This window comes from Panulirus ornatus, chromosome 28 (assembly GCF_036320965.1).
Source record: "Panulirus ornatus isolate Po-2019 chromosome 28, ASM3632096v1, whole genome shotgun sequence".
Lineage (NCBI taxonomy): Eukaryota > Metazoa > Arthropoda > Malacostraca > Decapoda > Palinuridae > Panulirus > Panulirus ornatus.
Window position 1 is genome coordinate 23,995,977 of NC_092251.1, and position 13,139 is coordinate 24,009,115.

General features: G+C 38.3%; 1 protein-coding gene across 1 annotated transcript in view; it reads left to right on the top strand.

Moving 5' to 3' along the window:
- The window catches only part of LOC139757917 (uncharacterized), a 401,228-nt gene extending 396,713 nt beyond the window's left edge, over nt 1-4,515 (top strand). Inside the window, exons 16-17 of the mRNA XM_071678863.1 lie at nt 2,301-2,515; nt 2,745-4,515. Of these exons, the coding sequence (XP_071534964.1) occupies nt 2,301-2,515; nt 2,745-2,758 (229 nt within the window). The 3' untranslated portion in view covers nt 2,759-4,515. The remainder of the gene's footprint in view (nt 1-2,300; nt 2,516-2,744) is intronic.
- Nucleotides 4,516-13,139: the final 8,624 nt, after the last annotated feature.

The following is a 13,139-nucleotide window of genomic DNA, read 5'->3' on the forward strand; positions in this document are numbered from 1 at the left end:
GGTAAACCATGGAAAAGTCTGTGGGGCCTGGATGTGTGTGGCTAGGGACCTGTGGTTTCGGTGCATTACACATGAAAGCTGGACACTGAGTGTGAATGAATGTGGCCTATCTTTTGTGTGTTTTCCTGATGCTACCTTATTGACACAGGGAGTGATGCTGTTTCCTCTGGGGCAGGTTGGTGCTGAGAATGGATGAAGGCAAGCAAGTATGATTATGTGCATGCGTATATATGTATATGTCTGTTTATTTGTATGTATTCATATGAGTATGCACGTTAATGCATATATGAGTGGACGGGTTGTTCTTCGTCTGTTTCCTAGCGCTACCTCGCTGACATGGGAAATGGTGATCAAGTAGAGTAAATGAAATAAAAAATATTTATGATACTTTGTTTTTCTATGTTAGAGACATGTTATTACAAGTAAAGAGAACGATAAGCTTTAACACCAAAGCTTTGCACCTAGTATTTATTTTCTAATAACCTATATTTTATATTTTTTTTTTTTTTTTCTTTTCATACGATTCGCCATTTCCCGCATTTGCGAGGTAGCGTTAAGAACAGAGGACTGGGCCTTAGAGGGAAAATCCTCACCTGGCCCCCTTCTCTGTTCCATCTTTTGGAAAATTAAAAAAAAAACGAGAGGGGAGGATTTCCAGCCACCCGCTCCCTCCCCTTTTAGTCGCCTTCTACGACACGCAGGGAATACGTGGGAAGTATTCTTTCTCCCCTATCCCCAGGGATTTTATGTTTAGTAACCTCTCAAAACTTTTAAAGCTATCACAATCAGGATGTATGTACCAATAATAGTGATTCTCATCATGGATCAAAATAAATATCTTTTTTCAAAAGAGGAGTGTTTTTCTTGGTGCCTGTAACAGGTACTGCAGCAACAGAAGGTCCCAACTTGTATGAACCAGTCACACCAGCCTTGTCAATGTTTGGCCGTTGCACAGTTTGTAAAGTCAATGATGCAAGCTTATTATTCCATCTTTCTTCTGCAAGCTTTCTTGTTTCAGCTGTCATCGTGGTTTTGTCACTTTGTCTCACTGCCATGTATTTCTGACTCACATCTAGTTTGCCTGCAGTTCTGAGGGATTTGTCCGATTTTTCCTGATCACCCGCCTTCTCTCTAGCATGTTAGGTTCGAGGTACTTTTCTCTATTGACATTATGTAAATAACTTAATGGAACTGCTGGATAGTCTTTAAAATCCTCACTGTCTTTTGCAGTGTCATGCTTTTTCTCAGATTTCACACTTGAGGCTGCATAAGATTTTTCCTTGCAGTTTCTGTTTGGTAAATATGTGTTCCCTTTTCCTGATTCATTTGATTCACATGCATCTGTTACTACATCCTTGCATTCCTCTGCAGTATTTTTAATTTCATTTTTCTGAAACTGAACTTGTCCTACCTGATTCTGAACATCATACTCAGTTCTCTGACACTCAGTAGATTTTCTATTCTGACTCTTATTACCCTCTTCAGGAGTTTTTCGTTTACTCAAATGGTCATTATCTGTAACACACATATCTTGTTGAGATATGCTTATACCGGCAGTAACTACAATGCTGGCAACATTACCCGAATATTGTAAAGCTTGAGCCAGTGCCAATGATGAGTCCTGAACAGCATGAGTCAATGGAGTATAGTGGTACTCTGTGTCTGAACCTTCACCATCTTCTGACATTTCTTCTGCCTTCATCTGGCTTATCCCTAATTCACCAAGTCCTGGCAGTTCTAAATTACGTGTATATATATATATATATATATATATATATATATATATATATATATATATATATATATATATATATATATCCCTGGGAATAGGGGAGAAAGAATACTTCCCACGTATTCTCTGCTTGTTGTAAAAGCTGACTAAAAGTAGAGGGAGCAAGGGGCTGGAAATCCTCCCCTCCAATTTTTACTTTAACAAAAGGTTCAGTCCTCTGTTCTTAATGCTACCTCGCTAATGCGGGAAATGGCAAATATGTATTAATATATATATATATATATATATATATATATATATATATATGTGTGTGTGTGTGTAGGTATGTATATTTGCGTGTGTGGACGTATGTATATACATGTGTATGGGGGTGGGTTGGGCCATTTCTTTCGTCTGTTTCCTTGCGCTACCTCGCAAACGCGGGAGACAGCGACAAAGCAAAAAAAAAAAAAAAAATATATATATATATATATATATATATATAGTCTTTAATTATCTTGGAATTTGCACCACATTTTTTCCCCATTTTTTTCAAGTATTATACATATGATTTTTGTTCCTGGAACAGGCCGGACACCCTACTAGGTTCTTTAGATCCTCTCAACTCCTCCCTCACCACTACCATCACACCTGCAGCATCAAACTTTGAACAGATCATAGATCTGGGCCAGACTAAGCTCAGTAATGAAGATGCAGTTAATAGTAATCCACCTTCACCATTTATAGCATTTGAGCAGAACCTTAACAAGAAGCAAAATCAAGAGAATACTAGCTCAGTCCCAGGTATGAACAATATGAGTTGATTTTTTGTCTTAGGTTTTAGAAATATGCTATTCTGATTTTTTCCATTTGTATTTGATGTGGGACAAGGAGTAATTACACATCTGTTTTTACTGCAAGATTGAAAATTTTGATTACTAGTAAATATTTTATGCTGTATTAGTCATGTATGTCATTTTTTTTCTTTACCTGATTTATTTAAACAATTTTATTTTTCATTTTTGTCTTTCAGATCTGCTGCTGTAAATCTCTTTTGTTCATATTCTCTAAGATGTGCAAGTGTTGATTGGGACTGTGAGGAACTCCATATGTGATAGTAGTGCTGGACCTTAAAACTCAATCATCTAAGGTTGAGGAGTGGGAAGGCCTCCCTCCATCATATGCCACATTATAGGGGTGAGGGGTGAAATTCTCAGTTCTTCATCTCCAATTGTGGCATCTTTTTGCAGTGATCCAAATTGCAAATGATTATATATCTTGGCCTGTCACCAGTCTAAAAAGGAAACTAGTTGCCTTAATTGGTTATTGTAGTCTCCATAATTTGTTAATTAAAGAATAATTTATGTAATGTGCAGATGCCAGGGAGAATGCTGATCAAAGACTGGTTATAATCCTCAAGATGTAATGTATCAATATAGTCTCAGAGATCTGTCTTTCCAAAGGTTAGTATTCTATATTATGAGCCAAAAGACTACTTACAGATTTAAACTGACAGTGAAAGTTTTATCCTAACTGTGTTATAGCAGTGTGTTCTGCTCTCCAGAATAGTTATTATACATATATCAATTCTGACAGTAAACATACTGCAGAATGTGCTTATTATAATTGTGCTAAAATGTATACTAAACAAATAATATATATATATATATATATATATATATATATATATATATATATATATATATATATATATATATATATATATATATATGTATGTATATATGTATAGAATATCCACAATGATCAGATTTAGCAAAACCTATGTTTTATTTACAAAGAAGTCTGTCACATACCGAATGGGTGCTAGGTGGTGTAGCAAGCTTGCCATGACTAATAACAAAACTGATTGCCTTCAGGTCTTTTTAGTTGGGAATATATATAAATGCCATGATTCATGGTTTGTATGACTTATCATCCAAGTCATTATACTTGTCCTGTTCACTAATGCTGATATTTAGGGTTTCTTGGGTGAAAAATATTTATTATGGTTATTAATCAGTCCTCATGCAAAGGTAACTATTTAGTGTTACCCACATTTGGTTTAGGTTAAGATAACCACTTGGGCTTGGTGTTCAATGAGAAATGATGCTGGAGAGCTACTTACTGAAATACAGTTCTCCATTACACAGGCAATCCCTACTTAGGAATTCAGCTTCATGGCTGCTACTCACAAGTTAGTAAAATGTATTTTAGACTTGTTAATAATCACTAATAGTACTATAATTGCCAGCTCTACTCCATTCTACTTTTTTGTGACATTGTGTTTCTCAGTCATATACTTTCACAGATACTATGTATAAAGTCATTCTTGTAATTTTAGGTATTAGGCATTGCTTTAAGAAGTCATGTTTTTCCGAGTAATTTTATTTATCTAGTTTAAGGTTTTTATAATTGCGTTGCATTTACCCATGGTGCACTGAACATAGAAAAAAATTATACATGAAAGGTGGCCTTCATACCTTTGTTGAAAGTATAATTTTTACTTCATTAAATGCTCAAACATCTAAATCATTCAACCATTTGCTTGTAAATCTTGTTCAGTTTCATGTCTGATGATTGTAAATAAAAAGATAAAAATTTACTGTTGAGAATTCAGATATAGGTGAAATTAGATAAGAATTTACTGTTGGTAATTCAGATAGAGGTGAAATTAAATGGTCATTAAGCTTTCATCCCACCTGTAACCATGTATCTTAGGCCATTATAAACAACCCAGTTCTGTACACTAAAAATCATCTTATTTGTAAAAGTGCTATATGTGGTATAAAAATTTATCAATCAAACTCATTTTTTTCATGTATTCCTAAGTAAGACTACCTCAGTGTTATTATTGTCTACCATGACTTCTGATGTTTGTATAGCATATATACAGAGGTCATTCAGTAACAAAATGAAGCCCACATTAGTTGGCTGACAGTACCATTCTGCTCCAAACTTTTCCACAGTTTCTTGTATATTATTTATGTTTCACTTTTATGACAAACTTTCCAGAGTTGCGTCCAAATGAGTAAAGGAGAAATTGTTGGGAAACAAAAATCTTTTGTACTGGCCTGGAATGAAAAGTGGTTTGAACCATATTTTATTACAGATAAAGAGGTTTCTTTTAATGAAATATGGTAAAATATGAGTGGTTATGCTGACAGCATTTCTCATTGATTTTTCCCTTTTTGAACATTACTTGGGAATTACAGGTGGTATCACAAATGTCCTGATGTAAAAACAAAGGAAATAACCTTTTCATGCAAGTTTAAATATTTAACAGAAAACCTGTTGACCATGTGTGGTTGTATGAGGCAAGGTAAACAAAAACTAATGTTTGAACCATAGAGGTATAAGTCTGGTGAGAATCCTTGGCAAGGTGTATGGGAAGGTGATGACTGCAAAGGTGGTGTTGAACATGGAGAAGCTGAATGGGGAGGAGCAATATTGTTTCAGGAGAGAGTGTGTGCATGGACCAGTTCTTTGCTTTAGAGTGTGAAAAGATTTTTTTGAGTTACCTGTATGTCGTATTTATGGATTTGTAGAGTGAATGACAGGGTTAACATAGATGTCTTATGGAAGGTGATATAGATATAAGGGTTACATGGTAAGGCACTGAATATAGTAATAAACAGGACTGAAAGATGGTGAGTACCTTTCAGGGAAGATGGGTGATGTCATGATGGCTGTTTAATCTGTGAAGAAAGTGAATGAAAAGCTGGAGGTCTGCAGTGTGTGCTGGAGACAGAGGGGCTTTGTTGACAAACTCCTGAGAAACTTCCTAAGTCAGTGACAAAGCAAGTCACTGATTTACATTTTGGATGCCGTCGTAGGAAACTGCATCATTGGATGAACCAGTCTTAATAAGACACGCTTTTCCTACTACTTGAGCTATATCAATTAGATTTGTACTCCATCTTGGAAAGACATCTTGTTTTAAAACCAAGACCCAGCATTAAATGTTATAAGTCCAAATAAATTGTGCTCATACATGATATGGTGGAAGCTAACCACATATGCATATATTATTAAAATGGGCATATGATGGAAAGCCTTTTTTCCAAAAGTGTTTCCGAATATTTAGTGTTATAACCCACTTCAAGCAAACTAAATACCTCTCAGGGACAAGGAAATGTTTGGAAGAAGTGAAGTTTCTGTACTGGATGCATTCGTGTAGGGTTTCATGTAGGATTTGCCAGGTGTAATACCTTCCCACAGTCAGTATACTATACTATACTATACTATACACATTGGTCCCAGTTGAAGAATAAGCAAGACCCAGAGGAATGCCAAGGTCCTCTGGTGAAGAAGAGAATTTGAGGGTAAAGGACACATATGAACAATGAATAGATCACCTAGCTGGGTTAGTCCACTATCATTGAAAAGATCAGCTAGTATATCACCAGTTTATTACGCAGGGCAATCAGACATTTCTGCTACAATGATGGATATATAAAAATATCATATTCCCAACAATGACTCAGGAAACATGAAGCAGCTTGCCAAACTCCTGGTACGTGTAACTTGGGCTACTTGACAGGTAAAGAAAGCTTATCAGGGATAGAAGAATCCTAAGATGAAACAATAAAAAGAAGGGTATGTCTGTTATTCTTTATACACTAAAGGGCTTAAAACCCTTTAACCTGGTCCACTTAAAAAATACCTTAATCACGGGAAAATGGGATGAAATCACAACACTGGGAAGTTACGGAAACCCAATCAAAGATGCCATGGAAAAATAAGCTATTCTATATAGAAGCTGGTGACGGAGTTTGGTAAAGTGTGTGGAAGAAGAAAGTTAAGAGTAAATGTGAATAAGAGCAAGGTTATTAGGTACAGTAGGGTTGAGGGTCAAGTCAATTGGGAGGTGAGTTTGAATGGTAAAAACTGGAGGAAGTGAAGTGTTTTAGATATCTGGGAGTGGATCTGTCAGCGGATGGAACCATGGAAGCGGAAGTGGATCATAGGGTGGGGGAGGGGGCGAAAATTTTGGGAGCCTTGAAAAATGTGTGGAAGTCGAGAACATTATCCCGGAAAGCAAAAATGGGTATGTTTGAAGGAATAGTAGTTCCAACAATGTTGTATGGTTGCGAGGCGTGGGCTATGGATAGAGTTGTGCGCAGGAGGATGGATGTGCTGGAAATGAGATGTTTGAGGACAATGTGTGGTGTGAGGTGGTTTGATCGAGTAAGTAACGTAAGGGTAAGAGAGATGTGTGGAAATAAAAAGAGCGTGGTTGAGAGAGCAGAAGAGGGTGTTTTAAAATGGTTTGGGCACATGGAGAGAATGAGTGAGGAAAGATTGACCAAGAGGATATATGTGTCGGAGGTGGAGGGAACGAGGAGAAGAGGGAGACCAAATTGGAGGTGGAAAGATGGAGTGAAAAAGATTTTGTGTGATCGGGGCCTGAACATGCAGGAGGGTGAAAGGAGGGCAAGGAATAGAGTGAATTGGAGCGATGTGGTATACAGGGGTTGACGTGCTGTCAGTGGATTGAATCAAGGCATGTGAAGCGTCCGGGGTAAACCATGGAAAGCTGTGTAGGTATGTATATTTGTGTGTGTGGACGTGTGTATGTACATGTGTATGGGGGGGGTTGGGCCATTTCTTTCGTCTGTTTCCTTGCGCTACCTCGCAAACGCGGGAGACAGCGACAAAGTATAAAAAAAAAAAAAAATATAGATACTTTTTTATATATAACAGGCTTGGTCCTATTTTTTTTTTTTCGCTGTCTATTCTTGGAGGAAGCCTGATCTCTAAATGTTCATGGTATTAAAAGTTTGTACTGTGGAATAGCCAGAGGCCACCTGCGGTCCAACCCTAAGGGGTGATCTGCATAAACAGTAGCTCCCACCACTGCAAATGCTGTAGGATTGGATTGACTTATAAAATTTAGGCTTATAAGCCAAGCACTGGAGCATCTAAGGCTATTCAGTGCTCTTACTACAGTTTAGAGTACTCTTAGAAATTCATTAATCTCGAACAAATGGCCAATTTCAGTTTTGAGAGAACAAGAAGGGAAGAATGAAAAGTATATGAGAGAAAATAGCTTATATGTGTTTATCTGAGAGCTCAAGCTTGACCTTTGCACTATGGTTAACTTACCAGGGAAAGGGAAATCCCCACTGTCATAGCTTAAGCCAAAACTGCTCCACACAAACCCTTCCACCGCGTTAAGGTCCATGTAGATCGTAGGGCAAATTCTGTAAGAGACCTATACACTTAAACCTCTAACAAAAAGGAAGGGAAAACCCAAACAAAATAGACCAGAATTAGAATGGGTAGGGAGTGCCATCATCCAGGGCCAATTTCTAAATATGCCAACTGGGCCTCAGCTTAAGACAGCAGCTCAAGATGGGATGGCAAATTTTTATGGCTGTGAACCTTGCCATGTTCAGTTAGGTGGTTGATAATATGTAAAGCTGTTAAACTTTAAGGATGAAAATCCAACACTTGACCTTTACAGTTTATAGTAAGTTAGAATTTTGGTATGGGTAGGGCAGTTAAGAGGGAAATCTGCCCTATCACCATCCCATAAAAAAAGGGTAACATTTGATACAAAAAAATATTAAGATAATTCACTATGCAAATGTATACTTCACTAAAATGTATAATATTGTAAAAATTAATACATAATTCATTGCATATATGCAGGTACACACACAAAAAATTATGTACTCCAAGAATGAGAACTAAAGATGGGGTAGCACTTCTGCTGAAGGAGTTGTGGGAATGTGAATGAGTAACAGGAAGTGAGCCCCAGACTGACATGGGTAAAAATGAAAGGGGATTATGAGAGGTGTGCGATTGTTGATGCTCATGCACCTGGCCATGAGAGAACTGACAAAAGAGAAAATTTTGAAGTGAAGTAAGAAATCAGATATTAGTGATGGGTGATTTGAATGAAAGTGGGTAATGTAGCACTTGAAAGTGTAATTTAGGGGCATGAAGTATTCAGTTATGCAAGTTGAAATGAACAACTTTTGTTGTTACTAAAAAAGGAGTGCTCAAATATACCTGTTTTGAAAAGATGGACACACATAAATGTATGTGGAGTAGGAAAGATAGTGAGTGGGCATTACTAGATTAAATACTAAATGATAAGTGTGCAAAAGAAAGACCCTTGGATGTAAATTAACTGAAAGGGTAGACGGTACATGGAGGCAAGGATGGAGATTTGTAGAGGCTTTCAGAAAAGAAGAAGTGATATGGGTGAAAAGAGGATGTAGGTAGCGGTTGGAAGGTAGCCAATGACCAGGGAGGTATATTACCAGTACTACCCACTTGGGTATTAGTTAGTGAGCCAGCATTTCATTGGTTGTCTATTTGCACACCTCTGACCTAGGAACATGTCTTTTGTTCTTTTCCACCTCACCCACAATTGGACTACTGGCATTTAGTCCACAAACATACAATCTCTCTCTGTCACACATAACAACACTTAACTAACACAGGTCATTCTTCATAACTCTAGGTATTCCTACGGAGATCACTAATGTACTAGCCCTGCCTTTTGACAAAATGGTAGGAGTAACAGACATAAGTGGTAAATGTGAACATTTAGGTAGAGGTAGTAGGTAGGAACATTTGGCAGGAGCATTAGGTAAAAGTAGTCAGTAGGAACATTAGGTAGAAGCCTGTTCAAGGCAAGGCACTAAAGGCTAAGGAGCAACACTGGAGTTGACTAGTTATGGAGACTATTGCCCTGGCCACCCCCTTGAAGGAGTTCCAGAAGGGCACAGGCATCAGAGATATAGAAAGATAGAGGATGGTGAAAAGTAAGTGAGCCTGGAAAAGAGGCTCGTGTGAAGAGATTCCAGGAGGACTGAGTATAGAATAGCAAAAAGTTGAGTAAATGAAGCTAGGGAAGTGGGTGAGGAATGGGAGGTATTTAGGAAAATGGTGCTGACATATGCAAGAGAAGTGTGCATCATGAAAAAGGTGGGAGGTAGGCATGAGAGAGGATGGAGAGAGGTGAAGTGATAAGTTAAGTAGCTACTGAAAGTGAGAAGGAAAGTTTATGGGTATTATTCACAGGGAGAGAATGCAAGTAACTGGGAGATGCAGAAGAAAAAAAGGCAGATCAAGAGAAACATGCTGGGGCTGAAAAATAGGAAAGATGAGAGTCAACACTGGGATAAGGGGAAAGAATTCCACCTCCATATCCTCTGCATGTTGACAAAGAGAGACAGAAGCAGGGGCTGAGAGAAAATTATCCTCATCTTAGTATTACAATTTCAAAAAGTGAACAGAAAAAGGAGCCAAATGAGGAGAGCTCCTCCTCTTCAAAGGCTTAGGCTTGGGTGTCTAAATGTATGTGGGTGTAACTAAGATGATAAGAAAGGAGAGATAGCTAGTATACTTGGGGAAAGGAACCTGGATGGTCTAGTTATGAGTGAAACAAAGTTCATGGGTAAAGGAGAAAAGTGGTTGGGGAATGAATAAAGTCAGGGGTTGGTGTGAGGGCAAAAGCTAAGGAAGAGGTAGGACTACTGCTAAAGCAGGAGTTGATGGAATGTGTGAGAAAGTGAGCTCCAGACTTAAAAATGAAAGTGGATTGTGAGAGAAGTGATTATTAGTGCTTATGCATCTGGTCATGAGAATAAAAATGATGAGGCAAGTTTTTTGGAAAACAGTAGAGCAAGTGTGCTGACAGTTTTGATGCAAGAGACCAGGTATTAGTGATGGGTGATTTAAATGTGAAAGTGAGTAATGTGGCAGTTGAGGGAATAATTGGGGGGCATAGGGTATTCACCAAAGTTAATGGAAATGGCAAACAGCTTGTTCTGTACTAAAAAAGAGCTGGCCATTTGGAATGTCTGGTTTAAAAAGTAGGGCATACAAAAGAATACATTTGTAAGTAGGATATTTTTTTTTATAGATTGAAGGTTTCAGTCATGGACAAAAAGTTCTCATCAAGGCCAGGCCCTAACTGAAATATGGAGAGAAAAATGAAAAGGGAAACTCTTTACAAATTTTGGAGGAAGTGGAAAACCTCTTTTAAAATGGGAAAGACATGAGAAGGTAGAGAGTTCCAAACCTATGATGTTTAGGGAAAGAAGCAGTCATCAAAATGGTCCACCTTTGAGTTGCCAATGGCCACATAATAATCACATGACACAGTAGCTTACTGAGTATTGCATGGTCTATCTAGCGGTGGGGGGTAAACATGCAGCCAGCTCTCGGAAGTGTCAAGTTTGGAAGTTAGCCTGGGATAGTTTATAAGTTGGACCACTTTTGACTCAACTCATCAAATAAGGATGCAGAGCTAGAACCACACCAGGTATGAGAGCAATACTCCATACAAGGACAAATGAGTCATTTGTATAAATGGAGTAACTATTCAGAAAAAAGAAGTTTCGACATCTAAAACAGGACATCCAGTTTTTTACAAGCAGACTTAGCTATTCCTACAATATGGAGTTTCCAAGAAAGATTGGATTTTATAGTAATACCAAGTTTGTTCATTGAGTCAAGCATGGAATTATAGAACTGTCAAAGGAGAGATGAGAAGTGTGAGGAGTTTTTGATAGGTGGGTCTTGGGAGGTATTAAACTTAACTAGATTTTGTCTAAATTTACTGAGGAAGCTGTCAAGAAGAGATGCAGATCGAGTGAGTGAAGAAGGAGCAGAAATAAAGGACGTGGATGAATACACTGAGTTGTAAGCATATGAGTGCATTTGATCATTTTTGAAGGAAAGGAAATCATTGGAAAAATGGATAAAAAGTGTAAAGGACCGGACAGAGCCTTGAGGGACACCGCTGATGATGGAGAAAGGGGAGAAGGCTGATCCATCAACAACTACAGAGATAGATCGGCAGTAGAGGAAGCTAGACATGAAGGAGCAAAGTGAGGGAGGGAAACCAAAAGAGGGAAGCTTAGAGATGAGACCCCAATGCCAGACCTGTTCAAAAGCTTTTTATATATCAAGGGCAACTACACATGACTCCCCTAAATCTTTCAGGGATGATGAACAGACATAAGCAGAATAGGAAAGAATATTGGTCGTGGATCTCACCTCTGGTGATCAGAGAGAAGACTGATTTTCAAGGTGTTTAAGGATATGGAAGTTGGAGAGGGATTTAAAGACTTTGGAAACGATAGATTTCAAAGCAATAGTATGATAGAGGTTAGGAGTCAAAACAGTCACCCTCCTTCGGGTTGGAATGTATTAATGCATGCCTCCAAGGAGAAGTTAAAGTTTTGGTTTTCAAACAAATGGAACAGATGAGCAGTAACAGGTGCAAGTTCAAAGGCACCCTCTTTCAGTAAACGGGGAATGATGCCACCACGGCCATAAGCCTTGCTTGCATCCACTGAGAGAAGCACTTTTTGAACAGTATGAAAAGAGATTACCAGGAGAGAAATAGAATTGGTTAGTAACAGAAACATCAGGGGGAGAAGGAATATTAAGAGTCATCCAAGGTGGAGTTAGAGGAAAAATGGGAGCCAAAAAGAGTTGCTTTGTTTACAGCAGAGACAGGTATAGTGCCGTCATAAAACGAAAGTGAAGGAAAGGCAGAGCAATAATTGTTAGAGATGCCCTTAGCTAAAGACCAGAAATACACATCAATGTATGATGAAGAGAGGTTATCACAATAACTTTGAAGAAAGGAGTGCTTTGCCTCAAGGATAACATGTTTACATTGATTATGGGCAGTGATAAAGGCTGAAAGGGAGCCAGAGGAAGGAGAGTTTTTCCAAGCCAACTATGCCTGATCCCTTGCCTGAATGGCCTCAGCACAGTAATGGTTGAACCATGAATTGGATAAAGAGGTCATCTTTGCAGAAGGTGTAAGTGCTTCCATTCCTGCAAGAATAACTCTGCTATCTGTTTGGCAGAGATGGAAGCATCACCACATGAGAGCAATTTACCCAAAGAAAGTCAGAAAAGAAGTTATGTAAGTTATTCTGGTCAGCTTTGTTGATGTGTGAGTATTTATACTTAGAAGGGGCTACTGGAGGGGGAGGTATCATTAGAATACATACATCTATAAGGGTGTGATCAGATGAACCAATTGAAGGTGAGACTGTATTTACAGCGGTAAGGACTAAGGGTGAAAAACAAATCCAGAATATCAGGAAAGTGGTCACAGCAGTCAGGAATAACGGTAAGGTGGGAGATAATTTGTTCTAAATCATTGAGAATGGAGAAGATGAGAGCTTCAATCTCTCCAGGAATTACATTCACCATAAGGAATTTAACCATTCCTTATGGTAAATGTTGAAATCCCTGAGGTAGAGCATCTTGGCTTGCGGATGAGAGGATGTCAGTCTCGTGGCAGGAGTTTAGATAGTTTAAGAAAGATATAAAATTTGTAGAAGTAGGAGAGCAATAGGCAAAACAGGAATAGTGTTGTTGAGAGACAGACCTTGAGCCACATAACATCAAGTTTGGGGTATCAAGGTCCTTGAGGCATGCACCG